This window comes from Filicampus tigris, chromosome 13 (genome assembly GCF_054856515.1).
Source record: "Filicampus tigris isolate MCC_2025a chromosome 13, RoL_Ftig_1.0, whole genome shotgun sequence".
Lineage (NCBI taxonomy): Eukaryota > Metazoa > Chordata > Actinopteri > Syngnathiformes > Syngnathidae > Filicampus > Filicampus tigris.
The window spans coordinates 7,676,805-7,694,463 of NC_141229.1; the positions used below are offsets into that span (position 1 = coordinate 7,676,805).

At 41.6% G+C, this 17,659-nt stretch overlaps 1 protein-coding gene across 5 annotated transcripts in view; it reads right to left on the minus strand.

The window, feature by feature from the left end:
• Positions 1–2,196: 2,196 nt before the first annotated feature.
• Positions 2,197–17,659, minus strand: part of qkia (QKI, KH domain containing, RNA binding a) — a 79,254-nt gene continuing 63,791 nt past the window's right edge. Inside the window, exons 5-8 of one of the 5 annotated variants that reach the window (XM_086048848.1) lie at positions 16,283–16,370; positions 14,020–14,460; positions 11,890–11,964; positions 2,197–9,191 (exon numbers count right to left, since the gene is read on the minus strand). In XM_086048848.1, coding sequence (XP_085904974.1) covers positions 9,175–9,191; positions 11,890–11,964; positions 14,020–14,460; positions 16,283–16,370 — 621 coding nt within the window. In that variant the 3' untranslated portion in view covers positions 2,197–9,174. Of the gene's footprint in view, positions 11,965–14,019; positions 14,461–16,282; positions 16,371–17,659 lie in introns of all 5 variants that reach the window. The other 4 variants (XM_086048849.1, XM_086048846.1, XM_086048844.1 and 1 more) reach the window with 4 other exon arrangements.

Below are 17,659 nucleotides of genomic sequence, written 5' to 3' on the forward strand. Positions count from 1 at the left end.
ACAGAAAGAAACAGCTGCACTGTTATGAATGCCCTACATTCATTCCACAGGAAGCTGGTTCATCTGTCACTACTGATGCAACCCTTCCACTCCAGCCTTTCAAATACACACGCGCGCACACACACACACACAGCTGGGCTCGGCGACAAATGCCTCTTTGATGCGTCTTCCTGGGGGCCAAAGCCGCCGTCAACATCACTTCCTCTCGACTTTCCGCTCCTTCTCAACACAGTACTCCCCTCAATCCATGAATGCCATCAAAGCCCAGTATCACGCTTGTGAGGGGGCCCCCCCCTCCCCCCTCCCCCCAACAACATTTAAGTCTGGGCTTCGGCTGCTTTCCTAGATATTTACTCAACTCTTCTCTCTTATGGAGACCCTACACCAAGTACTCCCAATTTAAAGGCCTCCACCATCTGCAGTTGAGTAAATTGTCTTGAGTGGGTGCACCTGCGCTAGCATAGTTGACATAAGTTCATCGGGAGTCTGTTTCGTAAATATAACTTTTTTTTTTACGTAAAATGTTGTTCCATGTAGTGTTTTGTGACTTACTTGATCCTCTCAGACGACTTCTTATAGATGATTAGAACTCCCCAAAATTCCGACTCCAAAATCTTCCCATAACAGCTGTAGTGTAGGTAGAATGGCTTGGTGTCACAATACTTTTGACCACATCAAGGATGACAGCTTCAGCTTTAACTTTTTTTAATCCCCTCCAAATTTTGAGTTTTGCTTTTATCCAAAACTTTATTTGCATATATTTAACGACTTTCTAAGAATTAGAGCTGCTCGATATATTGTTTGAATGAGCATCATCGTGATATTTCTTTTTTTCAGCTGTGTCGTTTGACAGGAAGTGAACAATCCAAATAAGAGGCAAAACGTCCTTAAGACGTTAACCCAAACATATTTTTTTTCAAGAATACGTTCTATGCAGGCTCACTAGTTGAAACAGGGCATTCTGATAAATATTGTGTTTGTGGAATAAGAGTTAATCCACCCCTTTTTAGCCATCTCTGGAGGCGGCCATTTTGTAATTTCTGTCGATTGAAAATGACATCACAACTACACAGGGCTCAGGTAACGACCAATCACGGCTGACGTGTTTTCTGAAGATTAGCCGTGATTGGTCATTATCTGAGCCCTGAGTAGTTGTGATGTCATTTTCAGTCGACAGAAATGACAAAATGGCCGCCTTCTGAGATGGCTAAAAAGGGGTGGATTTTTCTGCTTAACTCATATTCCACAAACACAATATTAATCAGAATGCCCTGTTTCAACTAGTGGGCGTGCTGGGAACATGTTCTTGAAAAAAATAAGTTTGGGTTGATTTGCCCTATAAGCGGTTTGTCACTCCCGGTTGTACTTAAGCGTAAAACTGATACGCAAAACAAAGAGACTGAAACTATTAAAAACTGCTCTCTGCGAAAGTAAACAGTATTTAAATGCAGATAGCCTTCACACAAATTACTGAACATACAGTACCTTTGTGCTCTTTGGATTCTTTTGTACTATAAATTAAATGTATATTGTCGCTATCAATTAAAAGGATACGTAACCAAATTTAGCCAATGGTTATGCTCTGTATCAAATATAAGCCATCTAAAATGAATGAAAGCTATGCAACATCATTTTTTTCTATTTTGGCCAAACCTCAAAAGTAATTATTCACATTTTTTTTTTTGCCAATGACTCAGCATTAAAATGCATGTAATGCATATAAAATGCATTATGTAAAAACTCAAGAGCTGGGCGTTCCACCTGAGTGACGGACCGGTCCGTTTATCACTGACCGTTTTGCTGACGGGTAAAATTTGGCCAGTGCCAGTGAAAGTTTAGTCGGAATCGCAGACGGAAGCCCGTTTAAAATCAGTGGCGGACCGGCCTATAGATGGGTACTATTTTTTTCCCTCCCGGATAAAAGGTGAATGATGGATGACGGAACACGCTTCTGACTGATGATGAATAACTGATGCTCAATTTGTAGTAAAATTTTGGGCTCCTTTTTGCAGTGGAAATGGACATATAGCTTTACTGGCTAGGAGTCAGAAAATTAATTCCTCTTCCTCACTTATTTCAGTAGCCATAATCTTTAACGTTCGATTTCAGGAAATCAAATGACCCACCTTGAAGGCCAAACTGTCACCACGTCATCGTGGAAAAAATGCATTTAAAAAAAGACAAACAAACAAGCAGTCCAGTTGAGCAGTCAGATGAAACTCACACGATTCTTTATTGCACACATTTTTTTTCCCTTTTTACTTTTTTTGGCGTGAGCAACAAAACGTGTCATTACATGGTTTATTTACCTTCGGAATATTCTCAGTCTATCCCCTCTATTGTCAAAACAACACAAAAATCTACTTCACATAATCCCCCCCCCCAAAAAAAAATATTCACACAGATTTTAGTGCACCACTATATGGATAAGGAACTTACAGTATATATTTATAGTATAATAAGTCTATTCTACTTTTAATGCACAACAGTTGAAAAATAACACACAGAAATCCAGAGGGGCAATTTTTTTTTCACAATTTGGTAGCATTTTCTTTATTTTGTCAAGTGCGACCAACCTGGCGTTGAACTCACTGAAGGAATGTTTGTTAGCCAGAGACAAGGCAAGATGGACAGATGGGAAACGTTAGTATGTCAAAAAGACAGTCAATGCCCTGAGACGCGTCTTTTTTCGCAGAGACGGCAGCGGTGGGGGCGGTATCCATTTGCCGAGGATGACATACCGTGGTCCAATCAGAGAGGCACAAAGTTTAACGATCACGTCCTTGTGCGTCATCTTTTTTTTTTTTTTTTCATGCTCTACAAAATAGCTTTCGATGAGATAAAGGGAGAGAAATGTAGCACTTCAAGGATTTGGCAGTAAAAAAAAATAAAAATAGGGAAAAAGGCACTTTTGTAATAGTTTGACAGTAAGGCAGCAAATTTTGTGCTTGGGAGGACATTTTTATGCTTGAATGTAACATGCATTGAATTTCGGCTGGACCGAAACCTCTGTTAACATTCAAGGTCATGGTTCTGCAAAACAAAATATTTCCTCCAATAGTGGCAATTACTTGTGGAAGGCATTTATTTGTAGAAATTAGAAGTGCTACGATTAACAGATGAATCGACAATGAAGGGATTATCAAATCAAACAAAATTTTGATTAATAGCTGAGGCCTTGTTTAGTTTAAAATTGTCCAAATCTTTGGAATTTCAGCCTCCATTTTTATCCAGGTATTATTGTGTCATTACTATTATCTTTAATGAGTCACATTTTTGAGGGACTAAACATGAAAAACTCAGCAAACGTTTCACACATAGGTGCAGTGAAAAATGTGCTATTTTAAAGTTGTCATACACGAGCACAAAAAAAAGGGTCTGTAGCGCACATACAGATGTTTAATTTACCTTCATTACTTTATCCCAAGTTTCAATAATGCAGAAGTTGGAGGCAAGGCTTAGTGTTTCTTAAGTTTTCACCAAAACCTCTCTTTTGGGGTTATTACTGGATCTACTGTATTGGCTCGCAACCTATCCAGGGTCTATAGTATACCGCCTCTCAACCAGAGTCAACTCATGGACTCAAGCTCACTCCCGACTTCAATTAGAACAAATGTTCTAAACCCCCCCTCCACCAAAAGGTTGTCCATTTGAGATGAAGCCACTATTTGAGGAAATACGGCACCTAAAAAAATAACAGGAGCAGTTTTGTGCTTACTGCCACTAATCCAGTCACGACAGGAGTTCTTAATAATTCACTTAATTTCCTATGAAGATGCTAACACTGATGTTAGACACATTTAATCCCTGTTGTGCGCTTAAAGAGGACAAACTGAGCGATCACTTTTTTTTTTTTTCGTTGTGAGGATTTAACCCAAAAAGAAAAATGAGGTAACAAAATGTGTAGGCGTCGCTGGCAATGATAATAAGGATTAATAATGAAGTTAATCTTTTCCCGTGTGTGTCGTGACAATACGTCGAGTGGCGGAGGAGGAAAAAGAATTAAAAAGCCAGGGATGACGCAGCAGTAGAATGACACGCTGGCAGTGTTTGAGACAAGAAAGAAACAAGAAAAAACTTCCACTGAACAAGAAATACAAGCAAGCTGGAATCCATATTGGGATTTTACAATGCAAGGGGGAAAAAAATGGTCATTTTGATCCCAAAGTACTTCAAATACTGGCCCATAAGTCTGTTTGTGTTTGCGACATTTATACTGTCTATTTGTTTACGAAAACCTAGAGCTACGTTAGTTGTTTTTGGTCAAGCTCTGACCTTGTGGAGCTGAACTATTAGCGCTTTGGCTTTCATGGTGACTCAGACAAAAACACATTCTTCACAATTTAGCATCATCCATCTGTGTAGTCCACATTTTCTAGAATAGGTTTGTCGTTGAAGGACCCCTCGAAATGGCAAAATTGACCGTAAAATGGTTCCTTCAAAAATTTTGTCTGAGTCGACTTATGATAGACATGTCTACCAAATTGCACGTTCCAATGGCAACGTTAGGATGTGAATGTCTCCATTAAAAGATGATTTGTTACACATTTGGATATAAGGGGTGCGATACGATTCAAGGACGGTTCGATTTTGAAGGATACGATTTGATTCAGTTGCGTTACGATTTGATAAGGTACGATTCAGTTCGAGAGGGTATGATGCAATGCGTCTCGTTTTCATTTTACATGCATGAATGAACTTGTCACTATTGTAAATGCAGCATTTCCTTCAAAGATAACCCTCCAGTAAAAGACGATTCAATACATAGCGTGATACGTTTTAAAGTGGAACCATTCGGTACGATTCGATTTTCTGATTCAAATCGTTTTTTTGTAACACCCCTATAAGCTGCTTTCATGGGTTACTGGGCAAAATCGTGTGGATCCCGCCTGCGACCAGAACGGTTGACAAAAACTTTTTCAATTCTAATCAATTTAGCTTGGCTCATCTGTTTCGTATATGTGGTTCAAATTTGGTCACAATCTGAAACATATCTAGTCTAACTTTGGCATTGAAGGACCTCTGGAACCGGCCAAAATAACCCCGAAATATTCTCTTGAAAGCAAACTAGAACTCCTTTGATGTTTTTTCAGGCATGGGTCCTTGACTTTTTTTCTGGATATGTCCACCAAATTGATTGTTCCTAAGGGAAACTGAATCCAGGGACAAATAATCCAAGATAAACTACAGAACCCTGCTCTGCTTTAAGCATTATGGAGGGAGGCTCCCTAAAGGTATTAGCTCTTCTATCAAGAATGCGAATGATGCAAAGTGTTCAACAGACAGGAAACAGCTGCAATACCGGCATAAGAAAACTCCCTTTTAATACTTTCACCACTGGTGACAGGCTATTCTGCTATGTGAAATAAAAATCTTTAGTGATGACCGTTTCAGGTTTGGGGCTACGCCGCGTTTATGAGTTTTAGTACCGAGAGGGGGAGCTAGTCACCGTCCCGCCACTTGGCCCCCAGGGTTGCGTGCGACACAGAAGGACAACAAAAAACAAGAAGAGTGGTCTCGAGTGGAGACACAGCAGCGGTGTTGTTGGCGAGGGCAAACGTATGAAGAGTGTCAGCAGATTTCACGTTTCAGCACAGAGGTGAGAAATGCGTGAGCAGGAGTGAGGGACGCGTACCAACTCGTGCACTTTCCAGTTAGATGCTGGCGTTGTCTTGGTGAGTGAAACCTGTTCTCATGGCAATTTAGTAGGATTTTGTACAAGTCTTACATATGAGGAACAATTGTTAAATATTGAAATTTCGAATCATGGAGAATTTTTAGATGAAGTTGAAGTTTTGCTGTAAGGTTCCGTTTTTTGGGGGTCACTTACCATTTCACCAATATCAATAGGGATGACTGTGTCAATATATGGCAAGGAGCATTTTGGTGTTAATTGTCAAAATGTCTGTCTATTGTATATAGAATACTGTATACACAATTAAGAAGTCCAAGTTCCCGTAATTCTAAAATCTATGTATTCTATGTATTATTGCGTTTTCCACCAAATTTGAAAATAGGTCGAAAAATAGTCCAGATCGTAACGTAACACGCTATAATTTTGTACGACTTCCTACAAAAAATTCATGAGAACACGTTAGTGTGTGTGCACTTGTGTGTAGTGTCCACGAGTCACCAATTGTAATTAATTCTGTTAGTCCGTGAACCAGACCGAGTCAATACATTCATGAGACTGGTTAAAAACACAAGACAAAAACATCAGCGCGTTAGTAAAATTCTTACTAAGAATGTTTTATTAAAATAAATGCCAAGAGGTTAATAAGGAGAAAAAAATAACAGCATACACCATGTAAAACTAAATAGCAAGCATGTAAAAATACTTGATAAAAGAAACTAATAAAAGTAGCTCATGAGTTAAACAAGCTGGGCATGAAAATAAAATATAACACTTTCCGATGTGTAAAAGTGAAGAGGGGTGCGGAAGGGAGGAGAGTAGGGTGGGGGTAGGGTCATAAAAAAGCACTCAGAAACATGATTAATATACATATAAAATGAGATTAGAAAAATACATTATAAACCTGTAACAATGGCTGTTAATTACATTATCATACATGTATAGTAGGCAGGCCAGAGAATACGTTTTTTTGTTTTGTTTTTTTCCCCAAACTTTTCACAACCTGACGGATGTTACCGAGCCACACAACGTAGCGCGTAACATTGCAGAGGGACTTCTCATAATACTGTCAAATGCTGTACAGCCATTTCCACTTATATTGCATTTCAATTTTTTCTAAAAATAATAAAGAGTAAGAATAATAAGAGTAACACTGAAAACAAAAGAAGAATTTTATTGACCTTTTCGGCTCGATGAGAAAGCCATGAACGGAATCGGTAAAAATCAGCTTCGCCGTCGTTTCGAAAACAGTTGTAATCGATTTTTTAATATTTTTAAACGTCGCAATGGTGATTATTTGTCGCCAAATTGCAGTTGTTTAAACAAACTTCTGAACTGGAACAAATCATAAATGTATTTTTCTTAGCTCATGATGCATCCGACTGCATTGCTACTATCGGCAGCGCCGTTTCGTTATCGGAAGTACGGCACACACACGCAATCAAAAAAAAAAAAAAAAAAATCATACGATTCTCAAAAAAAAATCAAGGAGATCAAAGCCTGCTCACACAGCAGAGTAAAGGGCTGTCGAGTAAAACGAAAAAAGAAATCTCAGGAAGACAAAAAAAAACATGGCACGTATTTAGCTGAATCAGCTAATTAGGGTTGCATAGAGTTAACGCTGGCCGCCGACGCCACGCTCCGCTCTGCGCCATCTTGGGTGGGTGCTGGCTTTTCTTTTTTTACGCAACACTTCTCGGAAAAATGGACACCAGTCTCCATAAGGCACTTTTTATTTGATTCCTTTCCTGTTTTAATAAACTCTTTCCAGTCAAGTCCAGGCCGACAGCACTTCCTCACCCAGTTGTTTTTTTTTTTTGTTTTATTGTCTTTTTTTTTTTCAAATCAGATTTTATATCTGCAAAGTATCAAAAGCTAAAATTGGCAAAAATAGAATTCCTTTTTTCCTCTACTCCAGCACCCTGTACTGTAAAATTATCAATTGTTTTTGTTCGCTTCTGTGTATGTATTTATATATGCAATGGTGTTATGTACATTTTTATATATATATTTATAAGACGTATGTATAAAGCAATTTGAACAGGCAGGCATGGCTTTCACATCCTATTTTTTTGTTCTTGAGAGAGTTCAACTAAAGAGCTCAGAAGATACGCGAGATGTGACACATTGTGGATGCGCTTGCACATTGGCGTGACACAAAATGGCCAACTGTTGAAATAAGAACAATTAAAAATTGGAAAAAGGTGGGAGGGACCCTTCATTTCTATGCTAATCCAAGGAGTCGTTTTAGTGTTTTTTTTCTTCCTCTGGAATAAAGAAACAAAACACAACAAACTAAAGTAAAACAAAAAAAAAGTCAAAATGCTAACTTGACTGGCTTTGAAGGCAGGCACCACAAATTCACACCTTTCCAAACTTTTTAAAACAGCCCCCTGTGCGAGGCAGATGCATAATGGCAGATATTTCATCATAATAGTAGTAAAATCATCGGAAAAAACCTTTGGCTAAATATGCACACGTAATACTTTTTTTTTTTTAATTTTTTGTCTTTTTGATCACAGCTCAGCGAACTCATTGAGATCTAGTTTGTTCTAAATGCATCAGGCACTGTAACATGGATGTAGTGTGGATGGCAAAGCCTCCTAAACATCCTACTTTCAATGTAGTATTTCGAGAAACACAACCATAAAATTTAAAAAATAAGAGAAAAGCACACACGCATACGTAAACCCTTCATCCCAAGTTAGGCCCATCCCCGGCCTTATTCGTTTTGCAGCCTGCACCTTTCTTCGTCAATTTAGTCAAACAGAGCAAAAAAAAAAAAGTGTGAACAGAAGAAACAATAAACATACAAATTGTAACCCAAAAATCAACACAAAAAATAAACAAAAAACAAAAGCGCATTGTTTGCAATCGTTACAGCCATGCGGTTTTAAAACAAATCAAGACAGAAAAGCTTTTTGTTGGGCTGGGCGAGGGTAAAAAGGGCAGCACACCCAGAATGTGTCATAATTACAAATCGTAATGACAATTTCAACAAAGTTAAGGTGAGTGTTGATGTTCTCTTTCCTTCTGTTTCTTTTTCTTTTTTAGGGGGAGGGGGCGGGGTAACTGGGGACACCACCCCTCCATTTTTTTTATATTGTATTTTTCATTTTTGGAGGAGCATTGTCATTCTAAAACCAAATGGTCGGGGTTGGCGTCCATGTGTGACAAAATAGTGGGGCGGGGAGCGGGTGGGTTCTCTGGTTGGCATCTTATTGCTATTTAACGTCAGTGCACATGTATGATTAACACCACAAACATCCCACCCGCGGCGTGTGACTGGTGAAGAAAAAGAAAGAGAAAGAATGGGAACGGAACTCAATGAACAGAAGAAAAATGAGTAGTACACAACTTCATGTTGGTGTGAAGTTTTTGTTGGCGTGTTAGGGTTGGCGCCTCCCTTCTCTTTCTTTCTCTCTCTTTAGTCACTGGGAGAGAGAGGCTAGCAAAAGGCAAATTACCAGTTAACTGATCAGCAGGCAGGCTGGGGGGCGGCTCGTCATTGGGTGAAGAGTTCAGAGGTCAGAAGGTTCATGTTAGTTGCCGGTGGCGGCTATAGGTGGTTAGGAACAAAAACAAAAACAAACAGAAAAAACAAAGATAGAAGGGTATTAGTGTCAGCAGGAAGAGACTGGAATGACATCATTTTGAACAATAACAAAAAAAAAAAAAAAAAAAAAAATATGAATGCAATCTCTCTGATGTGTGGGCTCCACCCCACCCAGCGCCATCCCATAAGCGGTAGCGGTCTGTTGTATTTAGCGCCCAAGTGCCCCACAAAACCAAAACATAGAAGCAAAAGAGATGGACAGACAAACAGAAAATAAACAACTAGCGTATGAGGCCATGTCCACACGCAAACGGCAAGAGTGGCATTTCAAATGTGCGCCTTGAAAACGTGTTAATTTTGATTAATAACGTCACAATGTATGAAAGCGACAGCGCATTGGCTGGCTGGTATTGCATTCCGATGAATGATAATGCCCGATGGAAGCGTGGGGGAACATCTTAATGCACACCAATGAAGCACTTTATGTAAAACATGTTGCAGCGAGCAGACACCAGCTAACGTTAGCGTCAAGCGTTCCTAGCATGTCAAGGCTACATGTCTAAGCAACTACCTGAAAGAAGTGAAGAGCCTTCTTACACGGAACAAAAATAGAAGCGCAAAAAACTTTTGTACTCTCTATGTACACAAAAATCCATTTGTCTTAAATGTTTACAAATGTGTCTAAATTTGTGTTGGCGAGCACGTCTCCTTTGCCGTGATAATCCGCCCACCTTTATAGGTGTGGCATTAAAATGCTGATTAGACAGCCCACAATAAAAGGCCACTATAAAATGTGCAGTTTGACTGTATTGCGTGAGGTAGGGTGGGAAGTCTGGGGGGGGGCTTTTCCGAAAACCAGTCAGTATGTCATGTGACAGTGCAGCACACCTCCTTCACATTGAGTTGATGAGGTTGCTAATTGTGGCCTGTGGAATGTTGGTGCACTCTAGATAATGGATGGATGAAACAAGTAAACACAGCAAGCCGCAAACACCCGAACTAATGTCCTACAACTAGTGTATTTACACTACTTACGCTTATAGGAGTATAGGAGTAAAATTTTATTAGAAGGGGAAAAACATACTCGAAGTGAAATGCTCTTACACAAACGTTGCCTGGTAAGACGAAATTCTGGCCTTGATTTGATACATTTAATTTTTGTTTCCAAAATATCCGCGCACATGTGAACATGGCCTCAGTGTCGTTTGTGTTTTGTGTGATTAGTGTAGTCTAAACTAACATTACAAGACTAGTGTTAAAAGTGCAATAAAAGCCAATCAACCTTTTTCCAATTTGTTTTTTCTCCTCTTTATTTAGCAGTATACTTTTATATAATATAAATATACACAAGAACCATAAATACATTTTGATATAAAAAATGATCCAATATAAAATGACAGTACCTCGTGTACAGGTGAAATATTAACGCTTATATCTCGCGGTACACTGGAGGGAATGCAAGCGACCTAAAGCTATAGGGCGTCTGTGTGACTTGAACTTCTGTAGAAAAATAAATCCCCTCCCCCCCAAAAATGGCTATGTTGCTCTCTGGGACGCAGTGAGGAATTACTTCCTTTGCTCCCTGTGAGGCCAGGAGATGCATTTTAGGCGCCAATCTCCCATTCAGAGGAATGTCTCATATTGCCTGCAAAGTACGACCTGTACTGGCTTCACAGCTGCATGAACCAAAAAGCTGCTAAAATCACTTTTTGCCTGAGCTTTGAAAATACACAGTGTACATATCCTTTAGTGAAGGGCTCATTTGCAATAGGAAGGCATTTTCAAGAGGGCTGAACAATCAGTCACATTTCCTCATAGAAATCACATCATGACTGTTTACATGCTGAAGTCGGGGCTTCTGGCAACCAAGTTTCGAAAAATAATTTCTGTGTGTGAATTGACCTTGTAAGTGTTATGCAGGGCACGTAGGCGTAGACATCCTGAGAGGGTGAAAAAGAAGGCCACTATAAGGGGGTAAAGCGCTTATTAGGAGAGGGGCCTTTGTATGTACAAACATTTCCACAAGAATATTGTATAGTATTTCAACAAAAAGCAGTACAGAAGAAAGAAAAACCTATATAAATATAAAGTATATAGACAGATGTAGATAGCTAGCTAGCTAGCTAGAGCTAGATAGATAGCTAGCTAATGAGCTAGATAGATACCGTAGATAGATAGATAGATAGATAGGTAGATAGATAGATAAATAGAAAGAATATACATACATACTGTACATAAATGGGGAAAAGGCATGCTGGCATGCTAAATCAATAGCCTAGAATGGCCGCACACAACACGAGGAGCGTCCATGAAAGTCGTCTGCAACACTACAACCATCAACAAAGAACAAATGCCCAACCCTGGTAAGTCCTCCTATTCGGAGTGAGGCTTTTATTTTTTTTGTCACTATTTGAGGAAATTTCCTACCAATGGAGCCCTCTTAAAAATGTCTTTATTTTGCAAATGAGCTCTTTGTAAGCTAAGGACTGAATGTAAACAAAATGTGCACGCCACAACGCAGCATTTAGCTGGTGTGTGGACATATATGGGTGCGGCGTGGGGCGAGGGGAGAAAACACAAACACATACAATAATACAGACAACACAATAGAGATTCCCAACTAAGGCATCATCATCATCATCATCATCATCACTGAAATGCATCATTTGATAGCAGAGTGTAGCTAAGAGACTAAACTGACCTCTGTCAGCGGTCACAATCCTTTGGTAAGGATGGACCCGCGTGTCATGCCGTCTCACTTTAGTAGCCATTGCACCTAGATTGTAACAGGTCCACAAGGTTAGAAACCATTCACTTTCAACATTCACATTATTCTTTTAACCATTAGCATAATGCTGGGATATTACAACAATACACTGGATAATAGCACATATGCACATCACATAGCTTGCATAGAAAATACAGTAGAACAAAAATACACCTATTTTTATATAGTATTCAAATATGCATAAGTTAAGTCATTAAATTCCACAGTGCTCAGAGTTCTCGGGAGGGGGGAAAAAAAATAAAACAGGGGTAGGTGAAGGGTAATGGCTGCCGGGCTGTCTGGGAAAAATAATGTGATTCTTCCCGCGGGGTCCGGAGAGGGGATTTGGAGAAATTTGTCTCCTTATTTTCAGAGGTGGGGAAATCCAATACAGCTCTGATGGTAATTGAATATCGCCAGACGCCACCTGCCTCTTGCCGCACGCATTCATTGCAACGCTGCCATTTTCTCGCAAGCCAATCAGCCCGACTGGGTGGCTGTTTCCTCCTGTACCCAGTTCTACACTCACAACGTTTGTGTGGCGCATTACACTCAAACGCAGTGGAACCTCTGAATGTGTACTATTCGGGATTTGTAAAATGTTGGATTCCGGCCGCTTTGATTTTGCTTTGTCCTTTTATGCCTTTGAAAAATTATGAAAAAATTGACCGATATCAAGGATGACATCACAGGAGATGCCACCTGATCATTTATTCTTAAGAGCAATGGTGTAAGAAGAGTTTGAAATTCTATTAAATTGTTTGGGGAGGGCCATTGACTCGGATTTTTTTCACTATTTGCAGCACGGCTTGGTCACAATTACCGTACTCGTGTAAGAGTAAAGACGGTTAATTTTCCCCCATTAGCCCCTATGGGAACATTTGTTTCAAATCAGGTCAACCAGCATCGCGGAACGAATTGAGTTCAAACTTGAGAGGTTCTGCTGTATTAAAAAACTTAACACGTGCTGGGATTAAAACACACGCATGTGGCAGGGTGTGTGTAAAGAAATTCCGTGTGGCGAGCCTTGGCAAATATCTTTGCAAGCCACCTACACGACTCTGAAGCGCCAGATGGCCTAACATTTCCCTGCTGTCCACAAAGCCAACGGTGGCGAGATAAAGTAGTGGCGCCAGGCGGGCGCATGGAAATGTGTGAGAAAGGCAGTGTGCGCCTTCCACGGCGGCCCCCGTGTTGCTGAAGGCGCCGATCGATAGAGTGAGTAAATAAAATGCACTAAGCCGGTGTAACCCCGCGAGTTAAAGAGAAAGATGCTGCACATGACTCCCAGAGGAAGGCGCAACATGCAAAGGTTTGCCAACATCGCCCTCCTCACAAGTGTGTCAAATTTTAAAGCGCGGAGAAAAAAAAGGCTTTGTGGATGTGTCGCAAGGTTTTTGTTGACATTTGGCGTCACTATTAGTCGACGGATGCTCATCACTTGTCACTCTGGTCAGCTAAAAGCACCAGTGAGAACGCATGTAATGTCGGCCCTGGTAGCGAACTGGACTACTGGCGCCGAATCGAGGGGAAGCCCGCGGTATTAGCACAAAGCTCAGGTTCACCGGGGGTGAAGCTGAAACAACAAAGGAAGGCGAAGGAGAAGAAGAAAATAAAGGACGACTGGAGGAATTTAATGAACATCCCCAGTGGGAGTGACAGAGGGACTATCTGCAGGCATCAAGGCCTGCCTGCAGGACAGAAAAATCATTTGAGAAGCTGCAGAAATCCGAAGGGATCTACTGCCAGACTGAATATGCCTGCAGGCCAGTGCATGAAAGGGTTAGAGAGCGGGCTGCCTGTACGCGAGCTTGTTTCTGTCGGGCTGCCTCATTTCAGACTTCGCCGAGTCCGCCTGTGTAAACCTTGCCGAGTCGAGGCAGTGCGTACCTGGGAGCGTGGAGCCAAATTTAACTGTAAAGTAACCTTCTAGTCAAGAGGCTAGTCATTCCCCTCTCCAGTTTTGGCCTTTAATCAAAATGTCCACATTAGCCACAGAGCTTCACCGCCTTCATCCACCCTGACAGTGTGTTTGAGTTCCTCAGGTGGACACAACATATTTACCTTTCAAAAAGTCCTGACTGTGGCTCATGGAAGCCATGTCCAGCACCCCGAGACTGGGGTAAAACAAGCTGCCCTCCTGTCCGGGCTGGCTAAAGTGGGTCGCCGTGCCCGCCGCACTCATGCTCCCCCAGGCCCGCTTACCTAGAACCCCACTGTGCTCGATGGGGTACTCCAGCAGGGAGGTGGGTGCCAGGGCGTAGGGGTAATCGTAAGGTGTGGTGTAGATGAGCCCGGCGTCCGGCGTGGGCGGCACCAGAGTGGGGGTGCCGTTGGGCAGCATGGCGGCCATCTGAGTGGGCCTGATGAGGTTCATGAGAGGGGCCCCGGCGGGAGTCGGGGGCCGGAGTGCAGGGGGCGGCAACACCTGACCTGTGGGTGCCGCTATGAGGCGGGGTCCCTGAGCGGCCGCCGCCGCCGCTGCAAGAGAGAACGCAAGGGTGGCTGCCATAAGCGAAGAGAGCGAAGGACAGAAGTGGAAAGAAGACAGAGGACAAGAGGTCGAGCCAAGTGGCGTTGATGGTTATCACAGATGAACAGTGAAGGGTGAAAATACAAAAGGAGGAAAAGAAGAGAGTTGGCAGGGAGAGAGGGAGGGGAGGGGGCGGGGGGGGGGGGGCAAAAGGTAAAATTAGTCCATGCAATGATCATGGTGGTGGACCATAAAGCAAAACAAAACAACCCCCTCACACCAAAAACAAGCTTGCTGTCATCCCAATGCAAAGCATACAAAATCACCTGGGCAGCGGCTCAAACATTTACTGGAAATAGCATGAGAAGTGACGTGAACAACACACACGGACCCAAATCGGATTGGGAACTCAGCAGAGGTAACACACCAACACAGGTACCACAATGAATGAATGATAATTACATACAAACTCTTGCGGGAAATGTTCACTACCGGGGTGTCAAACTCGGTTCTGTCGTGGACCTCATTGGAATGACGGTTTCCTTAAGAGGGCCAAATTACGGCTGTGGACCATATCAATGTCTCACGTCATCATATAAACGACAAATTGATGGATAACTATTATTGAAATATAATATATATAAAATAATTTGGTCAACTATTGATCATTTTAAAAAGGGCTTTGGGATTATCTGCTTGAAAAATGTCAACATGAATACAATCGGCAATTTTGGTCAAGATTTCTGCGACGAACAAAGAAAACGCAGTTTGCTTTAGCGGGCCCCCAAAAAATGATTTGGCTGGCCAGATCCGGACCCCGTGGCTTGAGTTTGACACAGTTCATTTCAAGGCTGGTGTGTTGATTTGGGATGCATCCAATCCTATGCATGCAATCACAGAACTGACCACTGAAAAAAAAGAAATTCACATGACACATACAAACACAAACTGTCATACAAAGTCTGAATTTGAATTTGAGTTAATTGGTGCACCCCTAAAAAAAAATGCTCGCAAACATTGCATTTCAAGAGTTTGCATGTTCTACATACAGTAAGCATCCCGCAGGCAAGTCAATCAAATGATAAAGATATCATCTGTGTTTCTAGAAGGGATGGGAACACTAATTGTTTAACTGATACATATGTTCACTAGACCAGCATATAAATGGTTGACTCAGTCTCAATCTCAAATAGGAAGGAAGTCGAGCTACATCCACGCAGCATTGAAAAAGTCTAGAAGATTCAGTGTCTGATCATCCCATCCCATTAAAAGTGATATTTGTAAAGAACACTTGAAGACAATTTTGTCAAAATGCCCATGAACAGAGGTTGCGATCACAACATTGAACACATTAAAAGTCGAATGCCAAGAGCACATTTTTGGTTGTTAGCGTGGTTATTTGATCTATGAATGCTTCTTCGGTGAGCAGATGTGTCAACTAGATGGCGACATGCAGAGCTTGAGCAAAGTGAGCTCCAGCGGTGTGCTGCAAAGTTAAGAGCAAGTGGATACCAAGCGACCTTGGCAGGAGGAAAAGGATGGACGGAGAGAGGTTGGATGGATGGATGGATGGATGGATGGATGAATGGAGGGGAAAGGAACACTGAGGACAAAATGGAGGTTCTCCAACTACTCGTGATGGAGTAGGTAAACACAAATTATTTGATCAGCTTGATAGAGCTGCGCACAGGCCATCTGACTAAACACTGATTCCATGTTGGTAAAGGCTGTTTATTAATAAGAAGTTCATTGAGTAAATGGTCTTAGTTAAATGTGTAGCATGCAGGTAAAAAGGTGCGTTCCTCTAATGAAATGTGCCATGTACATTAGTGGTGTTAATCGTAGTTCACTTACGCGCTTTGATGTTGTTGTCTCGGTATGTTCCGTTGAGAATGGCCAACTCCATCAGCTGGACCTTCTTCAAATTGTCTTCGCCCTCAGCCTGTGGAAAGAGCACATGTCGATAAATACCTCGCAACTGTAACATAAGATCAATTGATTGACTTTTAAGAATTCCGTTGTTCCAAGTTTGGCGTCAGCTTTGGCAAGTTGCGATATCCTGACGCAGACCTCCATAACTTGATTTATCTCAATATGATGCCGGTGACAAAACGGGAATTCGGAACACTCCGGGGCTCATCTATTCCATTAAAAAGAGCAATTAACGGGTGAATCACTGTCATAAGAACAAAATGAAGTCCGCTAAGAAAGTTGAGCTACATGCAAAACTCGGAGATTCAGCCCATTAAAAATGATTCATTGCAAGTCGGAACTTCCCCCCATTCTCATTCAAAGTAGTGTACTTTATTCAAACCCTTATCCCTGTAACACGCCGATTTTAGCAGAGGCCACATTTGCAGGTAAAGCCAAGCATTCACCATGGCAACCATTTTACAAAATTGCACGTGTGGGTGGTGTTTAAAAAAAGAAAGCTAGTAGACGTCAGCTATTCTCAAGAATAGGTTTGGCAAACATAGTTGACAATGAACTAAATGGTGTGTGTGCTTCAAATTGTATAAATGCATATTCATAATCCATACCAGAAGGATAATTACAGTCATTTTCTTGACTCCCCTGTGTGCAATAACCAGCCTGGTGAACGTCACTCCCGTCAATTAATTTTGGGATAAATAAATACAAAATCAGCAGCCACTTTCATTACAGCAAAATTAAGGACCCAAATTATTCACGGAAAGCAATTAAGATTGTTCCCCAACTCCGCTGAAAACACCCATTCACACCAAACCGCCCCCCCCCACCCAAACTCCATTTCCCCTCAAGCTGCTGAACACTCAATAACAGTGTTGACACACAAGGCTCAGCCAGGTAGTATGTCTTCATTCAAGCAGGGGTCAGTGTAAATTACTTGTCAAAATGGAGAGCGCGGTGGCGCTTAGATGACCCCGGCTTGATGTATCGATCTGCCGCGACTGTCTACTAACGCATCGTCGTAGAAACCTTTTGAAAAGGGAGCCAATAAGAACTAAGAGTCAAGAGTAATCGTCATTTAATCCCACCTCTAAGTGCAACTGCATGCCGCGGAGGCAGTGTGACGGAGCGCGCTCATCATTTGCATGTAAACACATCGCACAGCGCCGTCACAGTAACCCTCGACGTGAAAAGGAGAAGCGGAGACAAGCAAGCAGACTTAATTCTCGGACTCGCAACAGTCTGCTGCTCTATTGAGGCGCCGATAAGGGAAGACGGGGAATAAAAGGAGGAGGATGGTGA